At 39.1% G+C, this 16,699-nt stretch overlaps 1 protein-coding gene across 1 annotated transcript in view; it reads right to left on the bottom strand.

The window, feature by feature from the left end:
* Positions 1-16,699, bottom strand: part of HEPH (hephaestin) — a 308,125-nt gene that overhangs the window by 114,892 nt on the left and 176,534 nt on the right. Inside the window, exons 13-14 of the mRNA XM_006903126.1 lie at positions 15,103-15,242; positions 10,787-10,918 (exon numbers count right to left, since the gene is read on the bottom strand). Coding sequence (XP_006903188.1) covers positions 10,787-10,918; positions 15,103-15,242 — 272 coding nt within the window. The remainder of the gene's footprint in view (positions 1-10,786; positions 10,919-15,102; positions 15,243-16,699) is intronic.

Below are 16,699 nucleotides of genomic sequence, written 5' to 3'. Positions count from 1 at the left end.
CATTAAGAACAATGTTGGCTCTTGGGTTTTCATAGATACTTTTTACTATGTTGAAGAAATTCCCCTCTAATCCTATTTTGTTGAGTGCTTTAATCATGAAAGGGGAGGCCAAATTCAATCAGCTCACATCCTGTAGTGAGCAAAGCCACACCCTAGTCTCAACCCCAAACCAGAAAACACACCTTTGCGGAAACCAGTGGGTTTGTTAATCTTCTGTGTCTGGAAATAGCTGTATACAGGCAGCTAAAAGCCTTTATAATATGAGGCCAAATCCAATCAGCTTACACCCTGTTGTGAGCAAACCGTAACCTTAGTCTCAAACATAAAATAGAAAACAAATGTTTGCAGAAACTGGCCATTCCATTCATCTTCCTAGAATGGATATAGCCCCAGACAGGCAGACAAAAAAGTCTTTTGAAATAGGAGGCCAAATCCAATCAGCTCACACCCTGTTGCAAGGAAAGCCACACACTAGGCTCAACCCCAACCAGAAAACACACATTTGCAGAAACTCACATTTTTGTTCATGTTAGCATCCTGGAAATAGACCCAGATTGGCAGCCAAAAGTCTTTTTATATATGAGACCAAATCCAATCAGCTGACACCCTGTTGTGAGCAATGCAACAACCTAGTGTCAACCTGAAATCCAAAAATACACCATTGCAGAGGCTAGACATTACATTCATCTTCCCAGGCTGGAAATAGCCAAGACTGGCAGCCAAAATCCTTTTTAAATATGAGGCCAAATCCAATCAATTCACATCCTGTAGTTAGCAAAGCCACACACTAGAATCAACCCCAAACCAGAAAACATACCTATGCAGAAACTGGACTTTCTGATCATCTTCCCTTCCTTGAAATAGCCCCAGACTGGCAGCCTAAGGTCTTTATAATAAGAGGCCAAATCCAATCAGCTCACACCCTGTTATGAGCAAACCCACACCCTAGTCACAACCCTAAACCAGAAAAAAACAACTTTGCAGAAACCAGGCTTTTCATTCATTTTCTGAGACTGGAAATAGCCCCAGACCTCTAACAAAAAGCCTTTTAAAATACAAGGCCAGATCCAATCAGTTCACATCCTGTTGCAAGCAAAGATACACCTTAAAATCAACCCCAAACCAGAAAAAAACACCTTTGCAGAAATCAGATTTTCCATTAATTTTCTCTGTCAGGAAATAGCCCCAGATTTCCAGCCAAAAGGCTTTATAATACCAGGCCAAATCCAATATGCTCACATAGTTTTTCGAACAAAGTCACATCCCAGTCTCAACCCTAAACAAGAAAATAACACCTTTGGAATCACCAGCCTTTCCATTTTTCTTCCAAGTCTGGAAATAGCCCCAGACTGGAAACCAAAAGACTTTTAAATAACAGGCCAAACCTCTTCAACTCACACGCTGTTGTGAGCAAAGTCACACCCTAGTCTCATCTTTGCAGAACCCTGCCATGTCATTCATCTTCCAAGGCTGGAAATAAATCCAGAAAGGCAGCCAAAAGCCTTTATAATAAGAGGTCAAATACAATGAGCTCACATCCTGTTCCAAGTAAAGCCCTAGTCTCAACTACAAACCAGAAAAAAACCTAGGCAGAAACTGGCATTTCCATTCATCTTTGCAGCCTGGAAATAGCCCCAGACTGGCAGCAAAAAGCCTATTTAAAAAAGGAAGCCAAAGCTAATCAACTGCCACCCTGTTGTAAACAAAGCCACATCCTAGTCTCAATCCCAAACCAGAAAACACACCTTTGCAGAACCCTGTCATTTTGTTCATCTTGCTATCCTGGAAATAGCTCCAGACTGGCAGTCAAAAGCTTTTCTAAATAGGAGGCCAAATCTAACCACCTCACACCCTATTGCAATCAAAGCCACACCCTGGTCTCAACTACAGACAAGAAAACACACCTTTGTAGGAACTAGCAGTTCCAGTCATCTTCTCAGCCTGGATATAATACCAGACTGGCAGCCAAAGGCCTTTTTAAATAAGAGGCAAAATTCAATCTGGTCACATCTTGTTGCGAGCAAAACCACATCCTAGTCTCAACTCCAGACCAGAATACAACCGTTTGCAGAACCTGGCTGTTCCATTCAACTTTGCAGTATGGAAACAGCCATAGACATGCCGCCCAAAGCTTTTTTAAATAGGAGGCCAAATCTAATCAGCTCACATCCTGTTTCAAGCAAGTCACACCCTAGTCTCAATATGAACCAGAAAAAAGAAATTTGCAGAAACTGACCTTTCCATTCATTTTCCCTGCCTGGACAACCCCATAATGGCAGCCAAAAGCATTTTAAAATATGAGGCCAAATCCAATCAGCTCACACCCTGTTGCAAGCAAAGCCACGCCCTAGAATCAACACAATACCAGAAAACACATCTTTGCAGAAACTGGCCTTTCTGTTCATCTTTTGTGTCTGCAAATAGCCACAGACAGGCAGCAAAAAGCCTTTATAACCTAGTTTCAACTCCAAGCCAGAAAACAAACCTCTGCAGACTGGCCTTTCCATTTGTCTTCCCAGTCTGAAAATTGCCCCAGAATGACAGCAAAAAGCCTATATACAAACAAAGCTAAATCCAATCACCTCACACTCTGTTGCTAGCAATGGCACACCCTAGTCTCAACTCTAAACCAGAAAACACCCTATGCAGAAACTTCTTGTTCCATTCATCTTCCCAACCTGGAAATAGCTCCAGACTGATAGTCAAAAGCCTTTATTATATTTGCCTCTTATTATAAAGAGGCAAAATTCAATCTGCTCACACCCTGTTTTAAGCAAGTCCACACACTAGTCTCAACCTGAAACCATCTTACTATCCTGAAAATAGGTCCAGACTGGCAACCAAAATCCTTACATAAGAGGCCAAATCCAATAAGCTCACATCCTGAAGAGAGCAAAGGCACACCCTAGAATCAACCCTAAAGCAGAAAACACACCTTTGCAGAAATCAGATCTTCCATTAATTTTCTCTGCCTGGAAATAGCCCCAGATTGCCAGATAAAAGCCTTTATAATACCAGGCCAAATTACAAACAAAAAACACAACAAAACTAAAAACCCACCCACAAAAAACCTTTGGAGTTATTGGCTTTTCCATTTGTCTTCCAAGCCTGGAACTAGCCTCAGACTGGCAGGCAAAAGCCATTTAAATATGAGGGCAAATCCTGTCAGCTCACATTCTGTTGTGAGCAAAGTCACACCCTGAGATCAATCCCAAAGGAGAAAACATGCCTTTGCAGAACCCTGCCTTTTCATTCATCTTCCCAGCCTAGAAATAGCCCCAGATTGCCAGGCAAAAGACATTTAAATAGGAGGTCAAATGCAGTCAGCTCTCATGTTTATGTAAGCAAAGCCACCCCCTAGTCTCAACCCTAAACCAGAAAACACACCTTTGCAGAAATTGGCTGGTCTATTCATCTTCCCATTCTGGAAATAGCCCCAGATTGTCAGCTCACATCCTGAAGAGACCAAAGCCACACCCTAGAATCAACCCGAATCAGAAAACAAACCTTTGCAGAAATCAGCCTTTCTATTCATTTTCTCTGCCTGGAAATAGCCCCAGAATTCCAGCCAGAAGCCTTTATGACATCAGGCCAAATCCAATCAGTTCACACTGTGTTGCAAGGAAAATCACACCCTAATCTCAACCCCAAACCAGAAAACACACCTTTGCAGAACCAAGCTGTTCCATTCATCTTTCCAGCATGGAAACAGACTGGCAGCTAAAAGACTTTTTGAATATGTGACCAAATAAAATAAAATCAGCTCACACACTTTTGTGAGCAAAGTCACAAGCCAGAAAAACAACAACAACAACAAACCCCAGGAATTTTCCAGAAAGCAACATTTCCATTCATTTTCCTAGTCTGGAAACAGCCCCAGACTGGCAGTCAAAAGCCTTTTGAAATAGGACGCCAAATGTAATCAGTTCAAACTCTGTTGTGAGCCACTCACACCCTAATTTCAGCACAAACCAGAAAAAGAAATTTGCAGAAATTGGCCTTTACATTCACTTTCACATCATGGAATAGCCCCATACTTGCAGCTAAAAGCCTTTTTAAATATGAGGCCAAATCCATTCAGCTCGCATCCTGTTGCAAGCAATGCCACACCCTAGAATCAACCCTATACCTGAAAACATACCTTTGCAGAAGCCAGACTTGCCATTCATCTTCCTTGCCTAGAATTAGCCCCAGATTGGCAGCCAAAAGCCCTTATAATATGAGGTCAAGTTCAACCAACTTACACCCTCTTGTGAGCAAAGTCACACCCTAGTCTCAATCATAAGGCAGAAAAAAACCCCCACTTTTCCAGAAATGAGCATTTCCATCCATCTTCCCAGTCTGGAAAGAGCCCCAGACTGACAGCCAAAAGCCTATTTAAAAACAGGCCAAATCAAAGATGTTCACACCATGTTGTGAGCAAAGCCACACACTAATCTCAGCTTCAAACCAGAAAACACACCTTTACAGAAACTACCTGTCCCATTCATCTTTGTAGCCTGGAAATAGCCATAGACGGAAAAAACAAAAGCCTTTTGAAAAAGGAGGCCAAATCCAATCTGATCACACCCTGTTGCGAGCAAAGCCACACCCTAGGTCTCAACACAAAACAGAAAAAATAAATTTGCAGAAACAGGACTTTCCATTCATTTTCCCTGCCTGGAATAGCCCCATACTGACTCTCAAAGGCCTTTTTAAATATGAGACCAAATCCAGTCAGTTTGCACCCTGTTGTGTGCAAAGCCACACCCTAGAATCAACACCATACCAGGAAACACAACTTTGCAGAAGCTGGCCTTCCTGTTCATCTTCTGTGGCTGCAATTAGCCCCAGATGATAGGCAGCCAAAAGCTTTTATAATATGAGGCCAATTCCAATCAGCTCACACCCTGTTGCGAGCAAAGCCACAACCTAGTCTCAATTCCAAACCAGAAAACATAACTTTTCAGAAACTATCTGTTCCACTCATCTTCCCAACCTTTAAATAGTCCCAAACTGGTAGCCAAAAAACCCTTTATAATATGAGGAAAAATCCAATCTGTTCACATCCTGTTTCAAGCAAGCCCACACCCTAGTCTAAACTCTAAACCAAAAACCATTCCTTTGCAAAAACTGGCCAATCTATTCATCTTACCATCATGGAAATAGCCCCAGACTGGCAGCCAAAAGCCTCTTTAAATGCAAGGCCAAATCCAATCAGCTCACATCCGGAAATGAGCAAAGCCACACTCAAGAATCAACCCCAAACCAGAAAACATACTTTTGCAGAAATCAACCTTTCTGCTCATATTCCCTTCCTGGAAAAAAACCCAGATGGGCAGCCAAAAGTCTTTGTAAGATGAGGCCAAAACCAAACAACTCACACCATCTTGTGAGCAAAGTCACACCCTAGTCTCAACCCCAAACCAGAAAACACACCTTTGCAGAAACCATTCATTCTTTAGAGGAATCAAAAGAATAAATCTTAAAAGGAGATGGTGGTATAATACTAGTCTGTCCATTTGCTGTTATAAGTGATATAGGAAGTATAAAAGCAACAGAGTGAGTCAATGAAAAGCAAATTTTGAATCTTTGAAAAGTTTAGTTAAATCCACAAACCATTATGTAAACTGCCAGAAAAAGGAAAAGGAAGAAAATGGGAAGATGCAAATAACTAAAATCAGAAATGGAGATGAAACGATTACTAGGATGTAAAATAATAAAATACTTAGCAATAAATGTAAAAATAAGTAATAAATAACTATGTAAACAAAGACAAAGAAGAGTAAAATAAATGGGAAAATATTACATATTAGTGGATTAGAAAAATTAATATTATTATTGTTGTTAGGTATCTTCATTTAAGTTAACTATTACTCATAGTGACACTATGAAAAACAGACACAAAGCTTGTTGTATCTAGTACCATCCTCATGCTTTCCAATATACCTGAGCCCATTCTTACACTCATTGTATTAATTCATCTTGTTGAGGGTCTTCCTTTCTTCCTCTGACTCTCCAACTTCCCAAGCCTTTACTTAATAATTTATTTCAGCATGACTTTATTTGGATATGGTATTGTTTCTTTATTTCCACATTTTTTTTCATAATTTTACTTTCACGGGAACAAAACTAGATGTCTTCCAGTAAACTGACCCAGAAAGTGTCCAAATTTGTTGGCACAGGCTAGTGAGCACATTTGCACCTGTTTGCTGAAACATGTCAATTGGTATCCCCTCAGTTCCAAGATTCTTATTTTTTATCAATACCTTCAATGCAGCTTGAACTTTTTCATTCATTATCATTGGCTCTTGATAACAGCCTACTTCCTTAAATGGCTCAGTATTGACCAAGTCTTTTATTGTTATTATTATTATTTTATACTAACTTGTTTACATTGTGTTTTATTCGTGTACTTTTTATTTTTTATTGAGCTCACTCTCTCAACTCACCAATATCTACTATGAACATAGATGAAAAAATCCTTAACAAAGTCCTGGATAATAGAATCCAACAGCACATTTAAAAAAAAAGTTCATCATGAGCAAGTAGGATTCATAGCAGGTGTGTAAGGATGGTTCAACATAAGAAAAACAATTATCATATTTCACCACATTGTTTTTGTTGCTGTTGTTGTTGTTGTTATGTGCCTTCGAGTCGCTTGCTGCTCATAGCGACCCTATGTACAACAGCCCTAAACTCTGCTCCGTCCTGTGCCAATCGCACTGTCTCTGACACTCCCATCCCTATTACCCCAGTCACTCAATCAATCCACTTCATAGAGGGCCTTCCCCTCCTGCGCTGTCCCTCCACCCTCCCAAGCATGATGTTCCTCTCCAAGGACTGGTCTCTCCTTACAACATGTCCAAAGTATGTTAGACAGAGCCTCAGAATCCTTGCCTTCAAGGAGCCTTCCGGTTAACAAAGCAAATAACAAGAACCACATGATCCTAGTGATTGATGCAGAAAATGCGTTTGATAAAATTGAACACCCTTTCCTGATTAAAATATTCAGCAAAATATTAATAGAAGGGAATTTCCTCAACATTGTGAAAAACTTAGAACCAATATAATTCTCAATGGAGAAAGCCTAAAGCGTTCTCCCTGTGAACAGGGACCAGAAAAGGATGCCCACTGTCACCACTCTTAGGACAATACAACATAGAAAGAAATAAAAGGCAACTAGATCTACAAAGAGGTGGTCAAACTGTCACTATATGTAGATGATATGATACTGTACACAGAAAACCCCAAGAATTCAACAACAACAGTAACAAACCCCCCCAAAACCCAAACTAACCCCAAAGCCTGGCAAGTAACATAGTTTTTTTAAAATACTAGGTTTTAAAATTTATAATTCAAATAGTAAAGAAAATTATTTTTAAATGTGAAAATAATCTATAATCCTACTCTCCATGGTAACTCTTTTAAAAAATTGTTATCATGACAATGTAGGTACTTTCCATTTAAACATTTTTGGGTTCAATTCAGTGAGTTCAGTTCTATTAACTTATATCATTTATGTAAACATTGCCAAAAATTTCAACCTAATAAATAAACTTCAATCTTAATAGATTGTCAATATAACTAGGCTCCTTAAATAAATCTACAAATTTAAGGTGATTCCTAGCAAAATCCCAAGAACTTTATTTGCTGAATTTGAAAAGCAGTCCTTAAATCTATATGGAACTACAAAGGCATTCCAAATAATTAAAGACAATTTTAGAAAAGAAGAACAGAGTAGAGAATTCTTTTTCCCTATCTCAAAATAACATAAAGCTACACTAATCAAAAAGTCTGGTACTGATAACATAATCTCCTTTTTGTTATCAATCAGGAGAAAGGATGAAAGTTATACAAGTGTTCAGGTCTTTCATTCATAGGGTCGCTATGAATTGCCTACAAATCGATGGCACTTAACAACAACAACAACAACAATTTACCTTAATTGTTTTACCTTTATAACATGGTTTAATATGACTTGTGTTCTTGTTCTCACATTGTTTGTTTTTGTTTGATTTTTTTTCCCTTTCAGAAGTATCTTGACCAGGTATATTTTATTTTTCAAATAAACTTCCTTTCTACTTTTGACTACACAAACCCTTTTGACTGAGTGGGTCACAACAAATTATAGTTAATAGTGATAAGAATTGGGATTGCAGAACACATAATTGTGCTCACATTAAATTTCTACCTATACCAAAAGGTTATTATTTGAACAGAGCAAAGCAACACTGCCTGGCTTAAAATCATAAAAAGTTGGGTTTCAGATATATACCCTTTCTCCATACCTATCCAATCTGTAAGCTGAAAACAGGTCATTCAGGAAGCTGAACATTAAGTATAGAACGTGGCATCAAAATTGGAGGAAGGCTCATCAACAACCTCCATTACACAAATGGACTACCCAAAGAACAAATAAGTCTTGGGGAAAAGTGCAACCAGGGTGCTTTTGGGAAGCAAGGATAATGAAACTCCATGTCACATAGTAATGTGGGCATGTTGTTAGCAGAGGATAGACCTTGCAAAAGGATATGACTCTTGAAAAGGTGGTAGGTCAAGGAAAGAGAGGAACCCTGCTTGCAAAAGTGAAGAGGAATTAAAATGCTTCCTACAGATGATCAAAGACTATTGACTTTATATGGGCTACATCTCACCTTCAAGAAAACAAAAAATCCTGACTATTGAACCAATAAGTAACATCATAATAGTTGCAGAAATTATCGATGTTGTTAATGATATAATTTTACATGGATCCACAAAATGTCTGGAACAGCAGTCAAGAAATCAAAAGATGTGCTGCTTTTGAAAAATATGCTGTCAAGTATCTTGCCACAGTAATGAAGAGCAATAATCTGAGTTTAAAGACTAAGGTGTATCTGATAGAATTCATGGTCTTTTAAATTATTTGCTATGCATCTGAAAGTTGCACACTGATGAATGATGACAAAAGAAGAATGTGCCTTAGTGGTAATGTTGGAGAAGAAAATGGAACATCCCGTGTACTGCCAAAGAAACAAATAAACACATCTTGTGAAAAGTGCAACCAGGGTTCTTTTATGAGATAAGGATAGTGAAACTCTGTCTCACATATTTTGAGCATGTTATTAGGTGGGGCCAGTCCTTGGAAAAGACATAATATTTGGAAAGGAATCAGGATCAGGGAAAGAGAGGAAGACCCTCGACAAGATGGATTGATACAGTGACTGTAACAATGGGCTCAAGTATATTAGAGCTGGCGAGAACAACACAGGAGAGGGTAGAGTTTAAATCCTTGGTTCATAGAGTCCATGAGTTGTAGCCAACTAGGCAGCATAAAACATTTTTATTCAGTAAATACATATTCAATTTTTATTTGATAAGAACTACCTTAAATCTGTAAATTATTTAGGATAGATGAGCCAAAGTTTCACTTTCAACTCAATATTACTGTCACTCTACACATTATCACACAGTGTGATCACATAATTGTGTTTTCAATTATCTATTGCAATTCCTGATGACTGTGTAATTTTTATGTCTACCCGAGGCAAATCTTCTAAGCTACAGATCGACATTTCAAATTGACTTTAACCTCACATTCTCACAGCTCTCTTACTTCTACCTGAATGTCTCACAGGTGATTAAAAAAATAATAAAAATTAAAGTCCTCAAAGTAAGTACACACACACACACACACACACGTTGCTGCATTTCTTTACTTCTCTGCTAATGATTTAAGGTGCTTGATTACCTCAAATTGTCTGTATAATCAATATATTATATTTCTTTTCAGTCGTCCTTCATTTAATATTGTTATATGTTGCTGTTATGTGCCTTCGAGTTGAAAAAGGTAGAGATCCTATGAACAACGGGTCTGGATGTTGCCCTATCCATTGTCATCCTCACTGCTCTGACATGCTCAAGCCAATTGCTGAGTCACTGTGCCAGTTGGAGATTGAGTTCCTTCCTTCCTTCCTTCCTTCCTTCCTTCCTTCCTTCCTTCCTTCCTTCCTTCCTTCCTCTGCCTTTCCTAGCATGATGCCTTTTGCCAAATACTGGCCCCTCCTGACAACATGCCCAAAGCATGCAAGAAGAAGTTTCACTGTCTTTGCCTCCAAAGAGCCTCCTGGTTGCAGATCTTCTAAGACAGATTTGTTTTTTCTTTTGGCAGTCTACGGATATTCAAGACTGTTTTCTGACACAAGAATTTAAAGGCATCAATTCTTCTTTTGCTATCCTTATTTGAACATTACTGATCTAGATCTCTGATTATACATCATCTGCTCTGGAAAACCGTTCTGCACTATCCAAACATTAGCTTAGATATCTTCTTCTACACCATCCTTACACACTGTATTAACTCCTATTTAATACTTACCACACTGCATTATATTAATAAATTTGATGCTAACTCAGTCATAACTAAGAACAAGAAAATGATAAGAACTGATAATATGTTTATAGTTCAAAATCAGTCTATTAGTTGGACTAATCCACACTATAATTGACATTAGAAACTAAGAATATAGTCAAATTAGTGTAAGCATTTAGAGAATTAGAAGTGCAATTTATGTTCCGTGTTAAAGGAAGTAAAAGGCTATGGATCATCTCTGATGAAAAGAAAAATCTGAGGTATGTAACCTGAAATTTTTATGTGCTTCTAGTATATTTTTAAATATAGTTAAATAGAGGTTATGACTTAGTCCTGAACAATATTACTGTTTTGATATTGATAGTCTAAGAGCATTTTTTTAAGGAACAAGTCATAGAATTGAAGCAGAGGTGTTATACATTCTTTGTCTCCTCACTGTGTGTCCCCACTCACCAGGCTCAGCAGCCAGTGGTTGGCTATTAGTGGATTCTAGCACTCCATGAGCATGCACAGAGTAGGGGCGGCTGGCATTGTTCTTGAACACCACCGTTAGAATATCACCAACCTCTCCTCTGAGCAGTGGGCCTAATACAAAAAAGAAGGAAAAAATCCATTAAAAGAGGGATGGAACAACATACATTCACTAAAAGGATGAACGTAGAAGTACCCTAGAATTAGAGATTTACTTAACCATAGGGTCGCTATGAGTCGCAGGCGACTCGACGGCACATAACAACAACAACAACATAGGATGTGTGTATTCAAACAACACAATTGTGGCTCCGATTATTCTCACTGCTCCTTCCCCAAAACTCCTGCCACAATAGCCCCAGACTTTAGTGACTATAAGTTCTATGGAATCATTGACAGTAAGAAGTGAAAGTCTGGCCTAGAATCAGAGTAGCTGGAAAAAAACAAAAACAAAAACCAAACAAAGAGGATACTTATTGGTTTTTACTTTTGTAAAAACAAAACTTTAACAATAATTAAGCTCAGGTACAGGAATATTTGTTTCCCAAATAATTTACCCAGTTTGTTTTTTTTTATTTATTTTTTTTTTTTAAGTTAGAGAGCTCTGGTGGCTTAGTGAGTAATAAGAAGTTGCACTGGCAACCCAAAAGCATGTTGATCAAATCCACAAGTTGCCCCTCAGAAAAAATATGGGTAATCTCTTCCCTTGCCATTTACTGCCTCTGAAAACCCACGAGGGTCAGCTAAAGGTTTACAACACATACATATACACACACATAACAACAACATTGTTTAAGTTACAATTTCTTCTAGAATTTGTTCAAATTTATCATCTTCACAGATCTGTGAGTACAGATTCATAATATTGTTGCTTTCGTTATGTGCCATTGTTTTGCCTGTGACTCATAGTGACCCTATGTACGATAGTTCTGCAGCCTGCCCTGTCCTGAGCCAGTCTCACTGACTCTGACACACCTACCCCTATTGCTCTAATCACTGTATCAATCCATGTCATCCAGAGTCTTCCTCTCCTGTGCTGTCCCTCCACCTTTCCGAGCATGTTATCCTTTTCCAAGGATTGGTCCCTCCTGGCCACATACTCAAAGTATGTAAGACAGAGCTTCAAAAGAAAAACTTGGTTTCACTCTCTCCAAGACAGACCTATTTGTTTTCTTGGCGGTCCATGATATGTTGAATACTCGTTTTCACACCATAACTCAAAGGCATCAATTTTTCTTCTATCATTCTTAGTCATTATCCAGCTCTCTGACGCATAGCAAATAATTTCAAAGACCATGGTCTAGATCAGGTTCATCTTAGTCTCTAGATCATTGATTCTCAGTAGTCTAGAGAGGTCTCTGACAGCATATTTACCTAATGTAATTCATCTTTTGATTTCCTAACTGCTGGTGCCAAGATTGTTGATTGTGGAGCTGTGCAAGCTGTAACTATAAACATCCTCAATCTCTTCACCATTCATCATGGTGCTGTCAATTGGCCCAGTGGTGAGAATCTTTATCTTCTTGATGTTGAGCTTCATTCCATATTGAAGACTCCAGTCCTTAAACTTCTGCAGCAAGTGCTTCAGGTCCGCTTCAGTTTCAGTGAACAAGGTTGAGTCATCTGCATAATGTAGGTTGTTGATGAGTCTTCCTCCAATCCTGATGCCACATTCCTCCTCATAAAGCCCAGTCTTTTGGATGATGTGTTCTGCATATAGATTGAAAAGGTATGGAGTCAGGACACATACCTGACACACTCCTTCCCTCATTTTGAACCATGCAGTGTTTCCCTGCTCTATTCTGAGGACTAATTCCTGCTCCAAGTATAGGTTTCTCATAACCACAACCAAGTGTTCTAGGATTTCCATTTTCCTCAAGATTAACCACAATCTGTTGTGATTCATATAGTCAAAAGTCTTTGCATAGACAATGAAACTCAGATATATATCCCTCTGTTATGCTTTGCTTCCTGCCAAGATCCATCTGACATTAGTGATAATCTCTTTTAAATCCAGTTTGTATTTCTGGTAGTTCTCTGTCAATGTACTGTTCCATTTGTTTCTGGAAAATTTTCAACAGGATTTTGCTTGCATATGATATGAGTGATATTGTACAATAATTTCCATCCTCTGTTGGGTAACCTTTTTTTGGAATGGGGATAAATATAGATCTCTTCCAGGCAGTTGTTCAGGTAATTGTCCTCTGGATTTCTTGGCACAACCTGGTGAGGATGTCCAGGAAAGCATCTCTGTTGAAATATGTCAATTGTTATCCCATCAATTCCTGGGACTTTATTTTTTTGCCAAGTCCTTCAGAGGAGACCGAACTTCCTCCTTCCTCACCATTGCCTCTTGCTCACTTGTTGTTTCTTGAAATTCTTCTGTGTCAGCCGATTTATTTTGGTACAGTGATTCTGTATGCTCCTTCTTTCTTCTTTCAATACTTCCTGGATCATTCAATATTTTACCCATTGTTGTTGTTGTTACGTGCCGTCGAGTCGTTTGCGACTCATAGCGACCCTATGTACAACAGCCCTAAACCCTGCTCTATCCTGTGCCAATCTCATTGCCCCCGACACACCCATCCCGAGTACCCCAGTCACTGAATCAATCCCCTCCTGCACTGTCCCCCTACTCTACCCAGCATGATTTCCCTCTCTAAAGACCTGTCTCTCCTTACAACATGTCCAAAGTATGTCAGACGAAGCCCCAGAATCCTTGCCTCCAAGGAGCAGCCTGGTTTAATCCTCTCTACGATGAATCTGTTTGTTTTCTTGGCAGTCCATGGTACATTCAATACTCTTCTCTAGCACCACAGCTCAAAGTCGTCAATTCTCCTTCTATCCTCCCTAGTCATTGTCCAACTCTCTGATGCATAACAAGTGATTGCAAAAACCATGGCCTGTATCAGGTGGACCTTAGTCTCCAGAGAGACACTGTTGCTCTTCAGTATTTTGGAGAGGTCCCTAACTGCAGACTTTCCCATCGCAATACGTTTTTTGATTTCCTGGCTATTGGTGCCAAGAGTGTTGACCGTGGAGCCGAGCAAACTAAAGCTGTGAACAATCTCAATCTCTTCGCCATCCATCCTGATGCTATCGATTGGTCCAGTGGTGAGAATTTTTGTCTTCTTGACATTGAGCCTCAGTCCATATTGAAGGCTTCAGTCCTTGACCCTCTGCAGAAAGTGCATGAGGTCCTCCTCAGTTTCAGCGAGCAAGGTTGTGTCATCTGCATAACACAGATTGTTGATAGATTGTCCACTAATCCTAATGCCACGCTTCTCCTCATAGAGCCCAGCCTCTCAGATAATCTGCTCTGCATACAGGTTGAAAAGGTATGGAGATAGGACACGTCCCTGGTGTGCACCCTTCTCAATTTTGAACCATGCAGTGTTGCCCTGCTCGGTTCTGACGACTGCCTCTTGGTCCAAGTATAGGTTTCGCATTAGCACGATTAAATGTTCTGGGATTCCCATTCTTCTCAGAGTCAGCCACAGTTTGTTATGATCCACGCAGTCAAATGCCTTTGCATAATCAATGAAACACAGATAGACATTCTTCTGGTATTCTCTGCTTTTAGCTAAGATCCATCTAACATCAGCTACAATATCCCTAGTACCACGACCCCTTCTAAACCCAGCCTGGACTTCTGGCAGTTCTCTGCTGATGTACTGTTCCAGTCGTTTTTGGATAATCTTCAGTAAAATCTTGCTTGCATGTGAAATCAATGATATTGTTCTGTAGTTTCCACACTCAGTTGGGTCACCCTTCTTTGGGATGGGAACAAATATTGACCTCTTCCAGTCAGTTGGCCAAGTGGTTGTTCTCCAGATTTCTTGGCACAACTTGGTGAGCACATCCACGGCAGCATCTGTTACCCATAGCATCCTTAAATACTGACTTAAGGCTTGAGTCTGTTCTTTAGTGCCTTCATTTTAAGAAATTTCAAGCAAGTATGATCGTTTTGATTTTTCAGACTCCAGTTCTTTGCACATTTCATTATAATATTTTGCTGTGCCTTCCTGTGCTGCCCTTTGCTTTGGCTTCTCAATGCTCTAATGCAATATTCAGAGTCTATTCTGACATCAGTTTTCATAAACTCTTTGAATTATGTCGTCCTTTTCACTTTTAGTCCATGGAACATATGTCAGTACTTTTTTTAATAGCTCCATTATAAAATACAACTACAGATTCACTTACATCTCAAGGGGAAAACTGAGAATTTAGAGTGCAAAGTCTTGATATAGCATATATCAAGCTTCTAGACACAAAGAAAGGGAGTGGAATTTCCTTACCCATAATTCCCAAGTGCTCTTCTTGTTCAGTCCTTGTGCGAGGAATCTTGAATGTACCATCAGTGTATTCCCTAAATACAGATTTCTTGTATCTGGAACCCAGAAGCCCATCTTTGTTGCTCAGGAAGATGTGACTATAACTAGAGAAATAAAAAAATTCTATCAGTATTTGACTCTCAGCCCCTCATTTTAAGATATGAGGACGCTAAATCTGAATAGGCATAGATAGACTCCCCAGGCTACCTGTGAAATTAATTAAGATGAGAAGTTTTAGTATCTATTAATATTTCTTTGCTTGACTATCCTTCACTTAGAAGTTTGTAGTACCTTTAATATAGTAAGAGAAGTAAACCAATAATTAGGAGTCCTGGGCTCCAGCCTAAAGAGCATCTTAGATGGAATTCGTTTGACAAAAGGACAAAATAGAAGGTGGCTGGAGAGTGCTATTTCTATTCAGTGGGTTGGGAAAAAGTAGAGAGGAAATTAAGCTTTACAGATTTTTCCTTATATGATGCTTTCTAGTTTATAAAAAGACCTATTATTCAGTCTACCATTTGACATTCCCAACAGAACGATGGACTAGATAGTTTTCAGAAGGGGAATTAGCAGCCCAGAGGTAAAAGGAGTTGTCTACAGTGACACTGTCAGCCAGCAAGAGAGTTTGGGATTCAAATGTAAGCCTATTGCTCTTCTTGCCCACCTCCTGCAGTCAGATACTTTAAACTACACAACATAATTTTATAGATGAGTAAAACAAGATCCAGAAAAAGGAAGTACAATTTCTCAGGTCTCAGAATAAGTTAACAAGAAAGTTTCAGCTTTCAACAACCAATATATAGGACAAAAAATTGGAAAATGACAATGAGAGAACTGGAATAAAATTTTTAATAGAGACAACTGTGCTGTACCTGTTTCCATTCTTCCTTCCTTCCTTCCTTCCTTCCTTCCTTCCTTCCTTCCTTCCTTCCTTCCTTCCTTCCTTCCTTTTCCTTATTTCCTTGTTAACTACTAGAGTAACTTTTATTTTATCTAAGCATTTGGATAATTTAAAAGTTTTACAGCTTATCTTGAAGCTAGCCATCGTCATGTGACTAAGTCCAGCCTAATAAGGAGCCTTAGTGGTAAGGAGTTGTACTGTCAATTCAAAGGTATATTGTTCGAATCCACCAGCTGCTCCATGGGAGAAATATGGGCAATCCCCTTTCATGCAGTTTACATTCTCTGAATATCGGTTGGAGGGTCAGCTATGAGTGGATTCTGACTCAATGGTACATAAAAATAGTGATAAAAGTGCATGAGATAAATTGATGGATACAATTTCCAAGTAATCTTCTTACATACAGAGGCAATGCCCTGGGATATGTTCCTCTTCTTTCTAGTTGAGAATGGATGCAAGAGGAAGATACATTTTGATCCCCAATGTTAAAGCAAATATTAAGAGTAGTGACATAGTTCATCTATCAACTGTACTGTTAAGAAATGTGCTGAGCAAGAAATAAAATTCAATCTTATTTGTTGTTGTTATTGTTTTGTGCTGTCGAGTCGTTTTCGACTCATAGCGACCCTATGTACAACAGCCCTAAACCCTGCTCTATCC

Source organism: Elephantulus edwardii, unplaced genomic scaffold (genome assembly GCF_000299155.1).
Source record: "Elephantulus edwardii isolate Elephantulus edwardi_28Jun2011 unplaced genomic scaffold, EleEdw1.0 scaffold00514, whole genome shotgun sequence".
Lineage (NCBI taxonomy): Eukaryota > Metazoa > Chordata > Mammalia > Macroscelidea > Macroscelididae > Elephantulus > Elephantulus edwardii.
Note: the sequence above shows the minus strand (reverse complement) of the source record. Positions and strands in the feature narration are given on the sequence as shown.